Here is a 14,493-nt window from a genome sequence, read left to right on the forward strand (position 1 = left end):
ATTTCATTCAAATGAACTGTTTTCTCAGTGTAATTTATTTTTGTTTATTTATTTATTGATGTGTTTTTTATTCTTAATTTTTAGTTTCAGAATTTAATTATCGTGCAATTAATTGTATCTTATTTGTGATATATTTTTTTAAGCCTGCCCCGACCAGCAAAACCTCGGCTTTGGCTCGGCTCTGCAAAAGTCGGGCGCCCTTTTCCACTTCCGCTCGTGTTTCCGTATTTTCGGATGAGGATCAAGAAAAATAGTATACAACCCATGGCCAAAAAGTTGAATGCTCTAACGCATGGAATATACTATTTTTTAATTGTTTGTTTTTACATGCAAAATACAGAAAAAAAAGTTAATGTAATTTTTACTCCATATAATTCATTTCATGAAAGATTTCAGTAATCAGACCTCCTGAAAAGATTAACAATAAAAACTTACGCGTATGCCGATGTTTAGGTACAAATTGCACTGGCGGCGGTAGTATCGCCTGATCCAAATAGTTATCCTCCCTTAGTTCCCCAAAAGATACATTTTTAGTCGGTGGAGGTGGTGTAGGGAGCTTAGCTCGTTTTTCCACACTAGTATCTTTAGTTTTCTCATGTGCATGTGGCTCCTCTGCGAACTCACCGGACTTTTTAAGAGCTACGGATGTAGAAGTTAGTATCGATGTTGTCGTCGGCAAAGATACTGACGTAACTGTTAAAGCTGAAGATTTCTTGTCGCCGTTAACATTTGTCGTCATAATCCTGGGCTCAGGACTACGTTTAATAAGCAACGGCTCAGTCTCTTGGTTTTCTGTATTATTAATATTATTATTCTTCTTGTTATTGTTAATGGTATTGTTATTGTTCGGTGATTTTTTGTAATGATTTGTTGTTGGGGAACTCATTGCTTGAGGTAATAATGTTGTTCGCTCATTGTCTATTGTAACTTTTCCAAAGGACGCTCGTTTCCTAGATAAAAAAAAAATAAATTACAAATTATTTTTGTGATTAGATATTTGAATAAAATGAATTAGATTCTTATTGATCGTAAGCTGTTAATTTTTAATTAATTTAGAGTGAACTTCGTGCCGATAAGTATTTTATTTACATTCTTTTATTTTTTTTTGTTGAATGAAATTAAAAAAATAATTTGTATTCTTTTATTATTTTTTACTTTTTACGTGCAATGTTCTGGAAATTTTTTTTCCAGATAACGAGTTTTAATAATTTTAAATCCCAGGTTGCCCTTGTAGAAATAATTCTCTGAAAAAACTCTTCAAAAGTCAAAATTTCCCTGCAATTTGGGACTTTCCCAAAGAGTTATTAAGAGTTGATAAGACTTATTCAGTTTTACAGGAAAAAAAGAGAATATTTCTTTTCAAAAAATTTACTTATCGGAATTGGAGAAAATTGAAAATAAAACTATGAAAAAGAATTAATACATGTTTTGTAAAAATTTTTTTTTTAAATAATATTTTCATCATGAAAATATTTCGATGCGCATTGAATCACTCATAGTTGAGCAATTCAAAATATCAACAGCAAATGAAGTGCACTTGCTGTTGGAAACAGATACTACTGAAAGAGTAAATCCAATCGGTATTTAATTTGGACTATCAAACATTTAAGTCAACTTTCTAGGTAGGAAAGAATTTTCTAACCACACGCCATCTGCTAAAATCAATTGATACTAAACATATTTTAGTCCACGAATTTACAGTTAGAATCTTTGAGTATTCTTAGTTTCTAATAGATGGCGTATGGTTAGAAAATTTTTTTCCTATTTAGAAAGTTAACTTAAATATTTGATAGTTCAAATTAAATATCGATTGGATTTATTTTATGAGTAGTATCTGTTTCCAACAGCAATCGCAATTCATGTAAAGTTTTAATAATTCTAAATAACTCTTCTGGCAGAGTTCCAAATCTTGCAAAAAATCTGACTTTTTAAGTCGAATGAAGAGTTCTTTCGACTTGATAAAACTTTTTCGGACTTTTTAAGAAAATAAAATACTTTATGAACTATTATTCGTACTTATTAACCCTACACTGGTCACTCGTATAGCGTGACGCCGCGTAACAACTACTCAACCTATAGAGACTCGCTATAGTGCGAGCGAGAAACTAAAAAAATGGTGACCAGTCTAGGGTTAAAATTTTTCCACAAAGGTGGCCTCGTTAGGGTCTCAAGAGACCCCAGATGGGCCAGTTACTAGGCTCTTTCTTAAATTTTGAGGTTATTGTTAGGGTTTAATTAAATTAAAATACAAATTTCCATTCAATTAAATATAATATAAAAATTTAAATAAACTAGGTGGAGTCAGTCGATCTCCGGACATACGTCCGGGGCCGTTTGTCGGCTGACTGATTCCTCTGAATCTGCATCCAGAGTACAATTAATTAAACAATGGTAAAAATGCAAACGCTGCGTTTTAGGTTACCCTATGGTAGGAAAATCATTAGACTCCAGCTTTCAGGCTGATGATTAGGCTGGAGCTCAACGACACTATTATCGGAAGTGTTTTCCGTTACTTCGCGAAGCAGTCGTAATTCTATGAATTTAAATATTTAATATACACTGAAAAAAAAATTTTCTGCTCTGCCCGATACGATATTGCTACTGTCACGATCCACTCGTTGCTATCTGAAGGAGAGTGAGGTTAGGAAAACTGTATACTAACGATAGCAATAGTATCGTGAATGACACCCGAATGGATCGTGACGGTTGCTATCCAGACTGCCACTCGTAGCTGTACGGATTGTACTCGTAACAATACACTATACTGTTACTATACAGTAGATGGTGTTGAGAAGAAAACTTTTTTTTCAGTATAATAAATTCATTTTCGTTAATTAGTAAATTTAAATTTAGTGGGAATGTTACATACATCAAAATTCATGGACAAGACTGAAAAACAAGATAATCTTAATGAAAATTTTGTTCAATGTTCCAAAGCCAAATTTTTTTGAAAAACATAATTAATATTTACAAAATTAAACTTCAGAAACATTTTTTTAAATATTTGATAGTATTTTGGTTTACGAAACTTGTTTCAGCTAATTAAAATTTATTTTAGTTTAAAAACAGTACTCCGAGTGATGACAGTGAAAATTATCTCTTGATTTTTTACAGTGTAATTATTCGAACAATATTCCTCGTCTCTATAATGAATGAGTAAATATTTATCCGAACAAAAACAGTTTCACTGTAAAAAAATCACGCTAAGTCCACGTTCATAAGACTATTAAGAAAAAAAAATTTTATTTCTTTACAAAAAGATATAAAATAAAAAATTAAAAAATTCAAGTAACCGATATACATAATTGTATATGATTTTCAGAAATAAAAAAAATTTTGTTGTAAATTTAAAAATTAAAAGAAATAATTTTGGAACGTATTTAGTGTGCGTAGTTACGAAAAATTTCACTTTTTATAAAATTCCTAAAATCTATCTATTAGGACTTTTAAAAAAAATTGAAGTACACAATGACGCACACCAAGTACGTTCCAAAATTGTTTCTTTTAATTTTTAAATTTACAACAAAATTTTTTTTATTTTCCGAAAATCATATACAATTATGTATATCGGTTACTTGAATTTTTTAATTTTTTATTTTATATCTTTTTGTAAAGAAATAAAATTTTTTTTTCTTAATAGTCTTATGAACGTGGACTTGGCGTGATTTTTTTACAGTAAAACTGTTTTTGTTCGGATTTCAGTATTTTTTGTAATTATAATAAAAATTGACAATTTTAATTTAATACATTTCCGGTGGCAAACTATCCCCTTTAAGCTATAATTCATGTAAAAGTTATTCTTGCGCTGCCTGGCGTGTGTAATTGAAAGCTGTCAAATATCTTTTTTTCACTGTAATTTCCCATCTATTATAAGATTAGCATGCATCCTTATATTATTTAGTCTCTGGCCGTCCGCTTTTTACATAAGAAAAAAGTTAAAATCTAAAAATCTGGGTCGCTATAGTTTGTGCTGATTATTTTTAATAATTTTAAATAGAAATTATAAAGATAATTGATAATAATCAAGTAATACGCGTAATAAAAAGCATGAACTACTATTATAAAATATCATATAAAAAAAAATCAAAATAAATTAGAAAAAAAATTTGTAACCTCAAAAAACCGTTCTGCTTACGGTATTTACACACTCGGTAGTCTGGCTTGAGAACGGAACTTGGCGCCAGACTCTATCGAATCTGTTGATACATTTACAAAGTGTCGTATATTTACCTAGCTGTTGGTTGATTGCTTGAAGCAATGACATTAACATATTCACTCTCCGGTTGCGAAACTGTTGTTGAATTCAAACTGCACAGTGACATTGAAACGTCAGTAGTTTCAGTGACCATCGATACCCCTGAAATGTGAGATTCGTTGTTATTTCATTTATTCAGTAAATATAATCAATCATTACCGAGTATTTCAATTGAGCGTTGTTACCAGTATGCATTAGTAATTTCAAATTATTTACTTTATACACAAGCTTATAATTCGTTATCATTTAATAACTAAATATTTATCGGTAACTAATTTGAAAATACAATATTTTTGTTTAATTGGCTAAATCGGTTTACCACCAAAATTTAAATTAAGAATTTATCTTTATTAATTGTTTAGTTTCATGATCTCATGGTTTTTTTGGCATATTAAAATCAAAAATTAATATTTTGTAAAATTTTTCTTTAAATTGACATGAAAGATTGAAAACGTAAATTTTTCAATTAGTTTTAAGGCTTTTATTGTTAAAATTTTATGTCGACCGAGAATCGTCAATAGCATTTTGTCTGTACTCCACGAATAAAAACTAACCATTCAGAAAAATTGTTATGTAAAAAATAAATTTCCTTATAAGAAAATTAACATTTTTTGAAACGTTTTTATTTTTAATGAACTTCAAGAAAAAAAATATTTGGTTGTTAAAAAAAAATTCTAAATTTAATTTTTATGCTCAATAAAACAGGTAGTAGTGTAACTAAACAATTACCTAGTCTTTTGATTAATTCTCGTAAAAATTCAAAAATAAATATTTAATGTTCTTGTTACTACACAATTTTTCAAAAATATTATTCGTTACTGTTTTTATACTTAAGATACTAGATTATTTGTACTATTGATTTAAACTTGTAGTAAATTCAGTGGAAAAAAACACTAGAATTATCTTAAGCTTTTTTTACCAGTGTATTGTCTGAAGATCCCCAGTTAGTACGAGTTGACCATCAACTAGTTGATGTTCAATGGTTTAAGTCAAGTTTTCATGAACTTTGTGTCAATTTTGGATCTTGCAACTGTTGCACGCAACATGACTTCAACTTACGCATCAAGTTAGCGTAAACCTACTGCTGGGATCGACCAAAAGGTTTACTCAAAGTTGACGCGAAGTTTACAAAAAGTTGACTTAATTTAACGTAAACTAGTTACACTGTAAAAAAAACCGGGGTAAGTCCAAAGCGGTGTAGGTGTTAAAATTTGCGGTGTTAAATTCCACCACCGAAAGCGGTGTAAATATTTTTTTCCGGTGTTAAAGCGGTGTTAAAAATTTTCCGGTATTAAAATATTTTTTGATGTTGAAGATATTTTACTTTATGAATGTTTTTATTCACTAAATTACTACTATTGAACGGTATATTCATTAATTCATAAAACTATTAATTATTGTAATGCTAGGTGTAAAATTGTATAATTTTTTAATAAAGTTTGTATTACATATGTAACAATTGAAACAACTACAAACCAAAATTAAAATTTGTTCTAGAGGATACTCATAGACTTTTTATATTTTTCTAAGTCACACATTTTTTTCTTAACTTTTATAGGCACAATTTTGTTTATTTCACTAAAAATCATAAAAATTACACCTGCCCACAAAAAAAAAGTGGTCTGTACTTTTGACCGGACCTACCTATCTTTATGTATTTTGACGCGCTGAATCCGAATCTGAAATCAGTTTTGCCCGTACACCCTCAAAATTTTGAGTAAAATGCAAAAAACCCCAATAAAAGGCAAAAAATTGCCAAAAACTGGTCTACCTAACGTTTTGATTCAGATTCAGTGAATTGATATACATAAAAATCATAATTTATCTGGGTTCACAAAAATTTATTCATCGCTGTGACCAGTTTTTCGCAATTTTTTGGGGTTTTTTTTTTGCATTTTACTCAAAATGTTGAGGGCGTACGGGCAAAACTGACTTCAGATTCGGATTCAGCGCGTCAAAATACCTAAAGATAGATAGGTCCGGTCAAAAGTACAGACCACTTTTTTTTTGTGGGCCAGTGTAATGAATACTACTTTAATATATTTTCTTAATTTGAAAACTAAGTTTCTTTATGTTTTATAGATTTTATAATCTGGATGTTTTAAAAAGACTGTTTACTGCGCTTTTACACTGGTATTACTCCGTTTTTACACCGGAAAAGTACACCGTTACGCCGGTGTTATTTTATTTTGACACCGCGCGATGTTAAAATAAGTCCATTTTTAACACCGCTCTTTTGACAGTGTATAAGTATCAAATGTTGTCTTACTGTTTCCGTAAGCTTTACGTCTTATTCCAGCCGCAGGTTTACGTCAACTTGATAACATTAGTGCTAACTGGGGGTCACACTAATAGTCTGTCACGGAGTTCCTACTCTACCGATTAGAGGCCTAGCCTCTAGTAATAAATTATATATCGACGGATCATAGTGTGCGGTGATCTCAAGTACTCGTGCCCCTAGCGCTAGGTTAGTTGGGTGAGAGAAAGTGACCCAAGGAGTGAAAATAGTGGAGAGAAGAGGAGATATAAGAGATAACCAGAAACGACTCGAACATTGAGAGACAGCCATGACAAGCAACAACTTCACTATTTTGGAAAAACAGCAGGTAATTGTCCTGGTCCTCGTTTCATTTTTCTGTGGAACGATGCGATGGTTTACTTAAGATTTTCTAAGTTAATAACAGTTTTGCTCGATTATTAATACAATTGAATTTACAAGTGAAAGACGCCGGAAAATTGTAAGAGGTGTACGAGTTTGCTTTCGACAGCACAATTCAGTACAATCTGCGGACACAACAGCACAGTTCAACCTTGAAATTTGGTTCTTGCAGCAGCTCCTCCTCGGAATTCTCCAGGTATTGAGTTTAGTATTTAGCGGTCACCTTGGGATTAAAGCAGGCCATGTAACTCGCTGGTTTAAGGAAATTTGCGGTAACCAAATCAGGTTTCCGAGTTCCTTAATCAGTTATTATAAGAGTTAGTTAATTAGAATTAATTGTGAAAGAATTGTAATTTAGTTCTCTAAATTAATTAATCAAATAATTCGTTAGGCTAAGCCACGTTTTATTAGAAATTATAATACTGAGCCACGGAAAACTAAGAAAACTTACAAATCACGAGAATTAATCAATTTGTTGAGAATTACATTTAATATCAATACAGTAAAATAACTAAAATTGATAGAACCAGAACTGACTTTTACGATAATAAATTAAGCTAAGGCTGTGAGAAATTATCAAGTAAAATGTTAGTCTCAAGGTCAAGTCTCGGTTGAGAACAAGATGGCTGTTTAAGCCAGGGAGAATTAAGGAAATCATATTCCAAGAATTTCATTAAACTTAAAGAATTTAAAATCAGATTCAAATTTCGAAATTGAAGATTTAAAATTAAGGAAAATTTGGAAATAATTGAATTAGGGTAATTTAGAAACTGCTGTAAAGACGCCCACAAGGGGGTACAGTTGGGATTAAGTAATTTTATATTAGAAACCATTGAATAGGCGCTCACTAAGGGAGTGCAATTGGGAATAAGCCTATTTTAGAAACCACTACACTGGGTGGACGTCCTGTGGAGACGCAGTTGGGAATAAGCTGGTAAAACGTGTGTGTGTCCGATGGACGCGTAGATAGTTTTAAGTTTTATTGTAATAAGGGGACATCATTGTAAATTTGGGACGTGGTTAAATAAATTGTTGATTTTATATAAAATTCTAACCGAAATTATTTACAGTTTCTTCCTCATAATTTTTCTCACAACCTTCAAGATACTACATTCTCTGTTCTTGTTAGGCTCGGGAGGCCGAGATACTTCGTGGCACCCTAAATAAATGTTATTAGGAGCAACCAAGATGGTGATTAACCCCTTCACAAGTCACTGTCTTCTATAATTTTATTTCAGTATGTAAATGGTAAATGAGGAATTTACTTGGAAAAAATTGATTATAAATATTTACAATTTTTAAACGTGGTCGTCAAGCTCAATTATTATTGAAATTATTTAAATCATTACTAGATTATAGGGTTTTCCAATTTTCAACCTCAAACCTAACAGATTCATTACATTTTATGAAAAAAAAAAAAAAAAAAAAAAAAAAATTAGGAAAACGGTTGATCCTGAAGGCCATCCCTGCAACTTCCCGCTAATTCCATACCTGGACGCTTAAAATTGTACCAACGAAGTTTTTGAGTTCTTCAAGCTCAAAAATACAATCTATGTGTTTTTTGAGCTCTCCGAGCTCAAAGAGATAACTTTTCTATGCTTTTGAGCTCTTCGAGCTCAAAATTCTAATAGAAGTTTGATTAAATACTATTTTTTGAGTTTTCAAACCGCAATTACTTTTGAATGAATGAACCGATTTTCTTGCGGTGGGCACCATTCAACGCAGTTTTTTAAGCCTTATAAATAATCTTCAAGTTCGAATTGATCAAACAAGAAATTTCGGAGTAATTCCGAAAAAACAATTTTTTTGAGTTTTCTTTCCTGCACGATATCTCTCGAACGAATCAACCGATTTTGACCGGATTAGCGGCAATCGACGTGGTTTTTCAAGGTTAAGAGCTGATTAGTTTTTGAAGGTGATCAATAGAGCCGTTTGAAAGTTTTTTCAAAAAAACCATTTCTGAAAAATTTTTTTCTAGATTTTTCGAAATCCATCGGTCCGAATCGGTCCAAATTGTATTCAAAATCTAAGTTTGGCCAAGCCCTTTCGAATGGCATTAACCGCGATGAAATCGGTCAAACCGTTCAAAATTTATAGGAAGTTTACATACTTACATACACACATACATACATACAGACATAGTGACATCCTCGCGGGGATAGTCAGGGAAGCTTCCTGTAACCTTCAAACGTCGAGATCTGATGAAAACTCAATTTTTGCAAAATGGGGTAAAACCAATAACTTCCCGATTTTTGAAAATCTTCGATTTTCTTAGCGGGAAGTTAAAAAATACTTTACATATTAAATCAAACGATGATAATAAAAAACCATCTAATCAATTTCAAACGTCATTTAAAGTATACCCGGGTTGAAATAAGAAGTTAGTTTAATAAATTTTGCGCGTAATATTTTTAACTCATCAGCTACTTTCACTCAAATTATAATAATCCTGACTCTAAACACTTGATACATGATATTTTAATCTTCAAAATACTTTGACTTTTATAAAAAATATCTAACAATTGTTAATTCGAACTGTGTAGTAAAAAGAATTTCGGCTGTCATTTATTATTGAAGTAATTCTCACTACTCTAGTAACTGACAATTAAGGTCACTATTGTCTTCTTCTGAATGTCAGGTCATTCCGTTCTCCCGCCAATTTACCATGAATAATTCAATATATTATCTATAAATAATACCGTTAAACTTCAGTAATTAAATCCTTCAATAACAGTCTGTTCAGATTGAAGATCAATAGTTCCAAACAATCAAACAGCATCAAATACTGAAATTAAAATGTGCTAATTCTTAACAATAGACAAACACAAACTAACCTTTGTGATTTTGAGTATCATGCCTCTGGATTGTGAGTTCTAGTACAGATTGATACACAATAAATACAAAATAGCATAAAGGGGATAATAAATGTTTGGATGAAAAAAGATGTCAGAGACAGTGATAGTGATATTGAAAAAAGATAACAAATAAAGTAATTGTCTACTAAAATTAAAAAAAAAAAAAAAAAAATACAAGTGGAAAATAACTTTTGTAATTGGAAACAAATTACACGGATCATTTGATTACGCTCAGTAGAGAAAGGCCATAAGAAGAGTATCGTTAAGTGCTTAAATAAAAAATGAAAAACTAAATTACCTTCTTTTTTTATCAAAGTTTCATTTCTCGGTACTGATAATCTGTCCATTGCTTCTTTTGTATCTCGTAAGAGATCCTCATCCCCGAGTTTGCTCAGGTATATCTACAAATAAAAAAGGTTTGTTAATTATGATCATAAAAAGAAATATAAGAGGATAAAAAATAACAATTATTGATTTTTGATTTTGAATAGCAAAAAAAATGATAACAAACTTGAAGTTCAGACTCTTTTTCCAAGAGCTGCTTGCGGAATTTTTGATTAGCGGTTGTAACATCCTTCAAACGTTCCTCCAGCTCACTGACCGTCGAGTCTCGCCGCGTTTTTGATGAGGGACGCAGAGTTGCTCGAATTCTTTTATCGATTGCTCCTTGTGGGTTTCTCCTTAATTCAATGAGCTGGAAAATATTTTTCTTCTTATATTCTAATTTATAATAAGTAAGTAGTGAGCATTCTAGAAAAGAAAGAGTTACTGAAAAGGATTATTCAACTTTCAAGCAAGAAAGTGGGATTATTGAAAATATGACGTAAGATGATTTCAGATTTTGGAAGGATTTGTTTGGAAATAATAAGCCGAGAGCCATAGAATTTATTTGTTTTAAAGCTCGTAACTCAGCGATCGTAAAAGTTTTGTAATATGACTAGGATAGATCGAATACCAGATATTAAGATTGATCGGAAAAATTTTTCTATCGCACGATGGTTTATCTCGGTAGAAATATTCGATCAATTAATCAGACTTTTGATCAGTTGTTTGCAGAGAATTTTTTTTGTAAGAATTTTTTTTTTTGTGTGAGGGGCGATGGAAAATCATATTGTTGCCACTTAATTTATTTGCAAATTAATAACACTAATAGAAAAATTTATTAATTCATTTATCTGAAGACAGTTTATTTATTGGTTAAATCTAAATAATTATTTTTATATTTTAATAAAAATTTTCTTGGATAGAAGTACATTCACTAACAGTTAATGAATATTTATTAAAAAATAACAATCCATAGCGAGTAAAAAATACTTCTATTAAAAGTTTCCGTTGATGTACTTTTTTTTTTTTTAAGAATTCTTTCTTGCCTAAAGAATTGGTCAAATTGATTCAGGTAATTTTTATTTAGGTCAGAGAAGCTATTCGTTTGTCTACTTTTTACAATAAAATAATATATTGATAATTTTTATTGAAAAATTAATATATTTTACTGTTTATTTTATCAAATTCTGGAGTCGAGAAATCATTGTCTGGACATAATTTTTATTTATTTCGGAAAGCAATATCCCTTTGTTTTGTGTAATTTGTTTTTATAGAGTAACATTCACACTAAAATTATACCTCTAGGTAGTCATATGTGTAATTTTGTTATGTATACATTTTTGTTACAAGTAATTGAAGCAGTATAGTATGTATTTATGAAGAAATCCGAGAAATTGTGGCACTACTATGTGACCTCACTAAAACAAAGTGGGTTTTTTCTAAATGAAACATTTGAATGAATTAATTGAACTGGAGTAAAAAACGTAAATATACAAATTATTACTTTAGCACAAAGATTTGGACGTGTACTTGGTGCAGCACTTTACAATGAAACTGTTTTTTGTTGTATATGTATGATAATTCAAGTGAACGTTTCATCTATTGTTTTTAAGTAATATATTTGAAGTATTACATATATTTGAAAAATTTTATTTACAAAAGAAATTTTTTATACAAAGGAAATTGATAAAAATCCGAGTCAACTATCAAGGGACGAAGAAGCATGAAAAAACTACTTCCAATTTGGACCCAATAAGAGAAAAATTGAAGGATGTTCTCCAAAAACTAAAGACTTGCCCGGAGAAAAAAATCCAGGAGAAGAGGAAAATAAAGTTCATAGATTCGGTTCATCCAGCTCCCAAAAGAAAGAGAAGTGGTAAATAAAATAACTAAAATTTTTTTATTTTTAAAATTTAAGTAGTTTTAATTTGATTTATTTAATTTCAGCTTTTATTTTTTTTCGGTTAATTTATTGCATGTTAGTTTACGGTCGTAATTATAGTTGTTAATTATTACGGTGGAAAGTAGTATAAGATTTTTTAGGTTTATTTTAAGGAACATGATGCTATCAGGGTTGGTCTTTAGGGATATTTCTTTTTTGTGATATTGCTCTGATACTATACAATAAAGAAATATTCCTATTGGACATCGGAACTGAGGCATTCTTTGAATCTATATGATTATCATTTTTTCAAATAACACTCATTAAATGAATTTTATATCAAAAATTTTTTAAAAATTAAATGAATAATACACATTAACAAATATATTTTTAATATTTAATTTTTGGATATATTTTTTATATTTTAATGATGAAATCATTATTTTGATATTTTATTTAATTTAAGTTTACTTATGACCTTCTATTTAAATATGAACAAAAATATTTTCACTGTAAAAAATCATGCTAGTCCACGTTCGAAAAAAAATTCGGTGCAAATCCAAAAATTAATGAAAAAAAAATTTTGAGCATACTTGGTTCGCGTGGTTATAGAATATTCTGGTTTTTATGTCATTTTTTCATTTTTCTATGTAAGGTAAAAGACCTCATTAGCAGCACCTCTAAGCCCTTATTAGTGGTATTTTTTCTTTCAATGAAAAAATGTTCTAGTTGGAATAGAAATTAAAAATTTTTTTGATCTAAAGGTTATAAAGATTAGAAATAATAGATTCATAACAGAAATGAATGATTTCATTAATTGAATAAGTACCAAAATCAAAGAAAGTGTCAGTAATGGGATCCCCGCCACTAATAGGGTCTTTTATCCTATAAATTTTTAGCTATCAGACAGAATTTTTATTTTTATTTCATATTTTTTGTAAAAAATAATTTTTTTTTTTTTTTTTTTCAATAATCTTGTGAACGTCGTCAGCGTGATTTTTGTTACAGTGAAACTATTTTTGTTCGGATAGAATAATTCACTAGCTGTTAATGAACTTATCTATTAGAAAACAAATTATTTATTTTTTAATAATATTTTTTGTGGTATTGCTCTAATATTTTTCGGATCAAGAAATATTTCTATTTCTATGAGTTTCTAGTGTATAGGCTTTTTATGCCCCTTTACACCCCAAAAGCCTTTCTCAACATTAATGATTTTGCTTGGTTACTGCTCTTTATTTTTGCGGCTGTGGCCCGACTTGTGCTTTCTGTACCGTATTCACCCTGAACCTCACCTCTTCAGGCTGTTGGAACAGAATCATGGGGAAACCACAGAGAAAACCCATGATAGTACAGTCGGAGCTGGGCTAAGTCTACAGAGATTGATAAGGAACTCTTCCTTATCGACCACTGGAGCGTTAGGCCCTTCTCCTAGTGTGCAGAGATCCCTCGTGCTATCCAATGCTGACTAGAGTGGTCACCCAATTAAGTTGTAGCTTAACTGGGTGATCGCCCAAGTCAGACGTATGCCGCCCGGCTATCTCTGCCAGTTCCAGAGGCTGGCAATGTAACGCACATATTTTTAAATATAATCACTGAAAAATATTGGTGCGTGCCGGGATCGAACCCGGGTCCCACTCTTTCGAAAAGCGGGCACCGAGCCGACTAGGCTATTGCCAGCCTCGGATCAAGAAATATTTTCATTGAAAATAACTACAAAAATTAGTTTGGTTTCAACAAATTTCATAATCAAAATAATTATACGGTCACATTTACTAATTGTAAATTTAAAAAGAAAAAAAGTTTGCTTACTTTTGGTACGAAAACAAGGCAGATTGTAGCGGTGCTGCAAAATATAATGAATATCGAGAGCATTATAAACATAGTATCCTGTTTATCAGCGAGGACAAAACTGATAGCCGCACCGGTGACGCACATTATTACAACATTATAAACACTCATTCCAACGTACTTGCTGTCATTTAACGCTGGTATGCTTACGTGCCGAGTTTCCCATGCGAGAAAAGCACCGAATATCTGGAATTAAATTAAATGCATGTTAATGATTGCATTAAATACCGGTTATTCACATTGCTGCACAAGCATTAAAAATATTTCGTAAAATTGTAATTTGACGGGAATATTTTTACTAAACAGTTTTTTTGAAAAGTCTACGAAACATTAACGAAAATTTGTTCATCTACGGGTAAGTATATTAAAAAGTTCATGAAACTTGCAGCATAATATTGTTTTGTTTAATAATAATTAATTTTTTTCGGCCGGCAGTTGAAGAAATTTTCTGTCCTTTGAGCAGCCATATAAAAAAATATATTTCCAAATACAGCTTGAAGACAGTCAATACTACACTCAATTATTTTTTTCATCTCCGGGCGGAAAGTGTCAATTTTCGTCCCGCTGCGCTAAACGAAGTTGGCGCTTTCCGCCTCCATCGAAGAGAAAAAAAGTTTGGAAAATCCAAAAGTGCACGACTCATAATGCTCATTTAATTATGAAATAT

At 30.9% G+C, this 14,493-nt stretch overlaps 1 protein-coding gene across 4 annotated transcripts in view; it reads right to left on the minus strand.

Annotated features, from left to right (window-relative positions):
• Positions 1–14,493, minus strand: part of LOC123271822 (gamma-aminobutyric acid type B receptor subunit 2) — a 432,312-nt gene that overhangs the window by 14,875 nt on the left and 402,944 nt on the right. For 3 of the 4 annotated variants that reach the window (XM_044738270.1, XM_044738267.1, XM_044738269.1), the window contains exons 13-18: positions 13,788–14,012; positions 10,281–10,463; positions 10,068–10,170; positions 9,749–9,787; positions 4,231–4,357; positions 436–950 (exon numbers count right to left, since the gene is read on the minus strand). In XM_044738270.1, coding sequence (XP_044594205.1) covers positions 436–950; positions 4,231–4,357; positions 9,749–9,787; positions 10,068–10,170; positions 10,281–10,463; positions 13,788–14,012 — 1,192 coding nt within the window. The remainder of the gene's footprint in view (positions 1–435; positions 951–4,230; positions 4,358–9,748; positions 9,788–10,067; positions 10,171–10,280; positions 10,464–13,787; positions 14,013–14,493) is intronic. The other variant, XM_044738268.1, reaches the window with a different exon arrangement.

The sequence above is a fragment of the Cotesia glomerata genome, linkage group LG9, assembly GCF_020080835.1.
Source record: "Cotesia glomerata isolate CgM1 linkage group LG9, MPM_Cglom_v2.3, whole genome shotgun sequence".
Classification (NCBI taxonomy): domain Eukaryota; kingdom Metazoa; phylum Arthropoda; class Insecta; order Hymenoptera; family Braconidae; genus Cotesia; species Cotesia glomerata.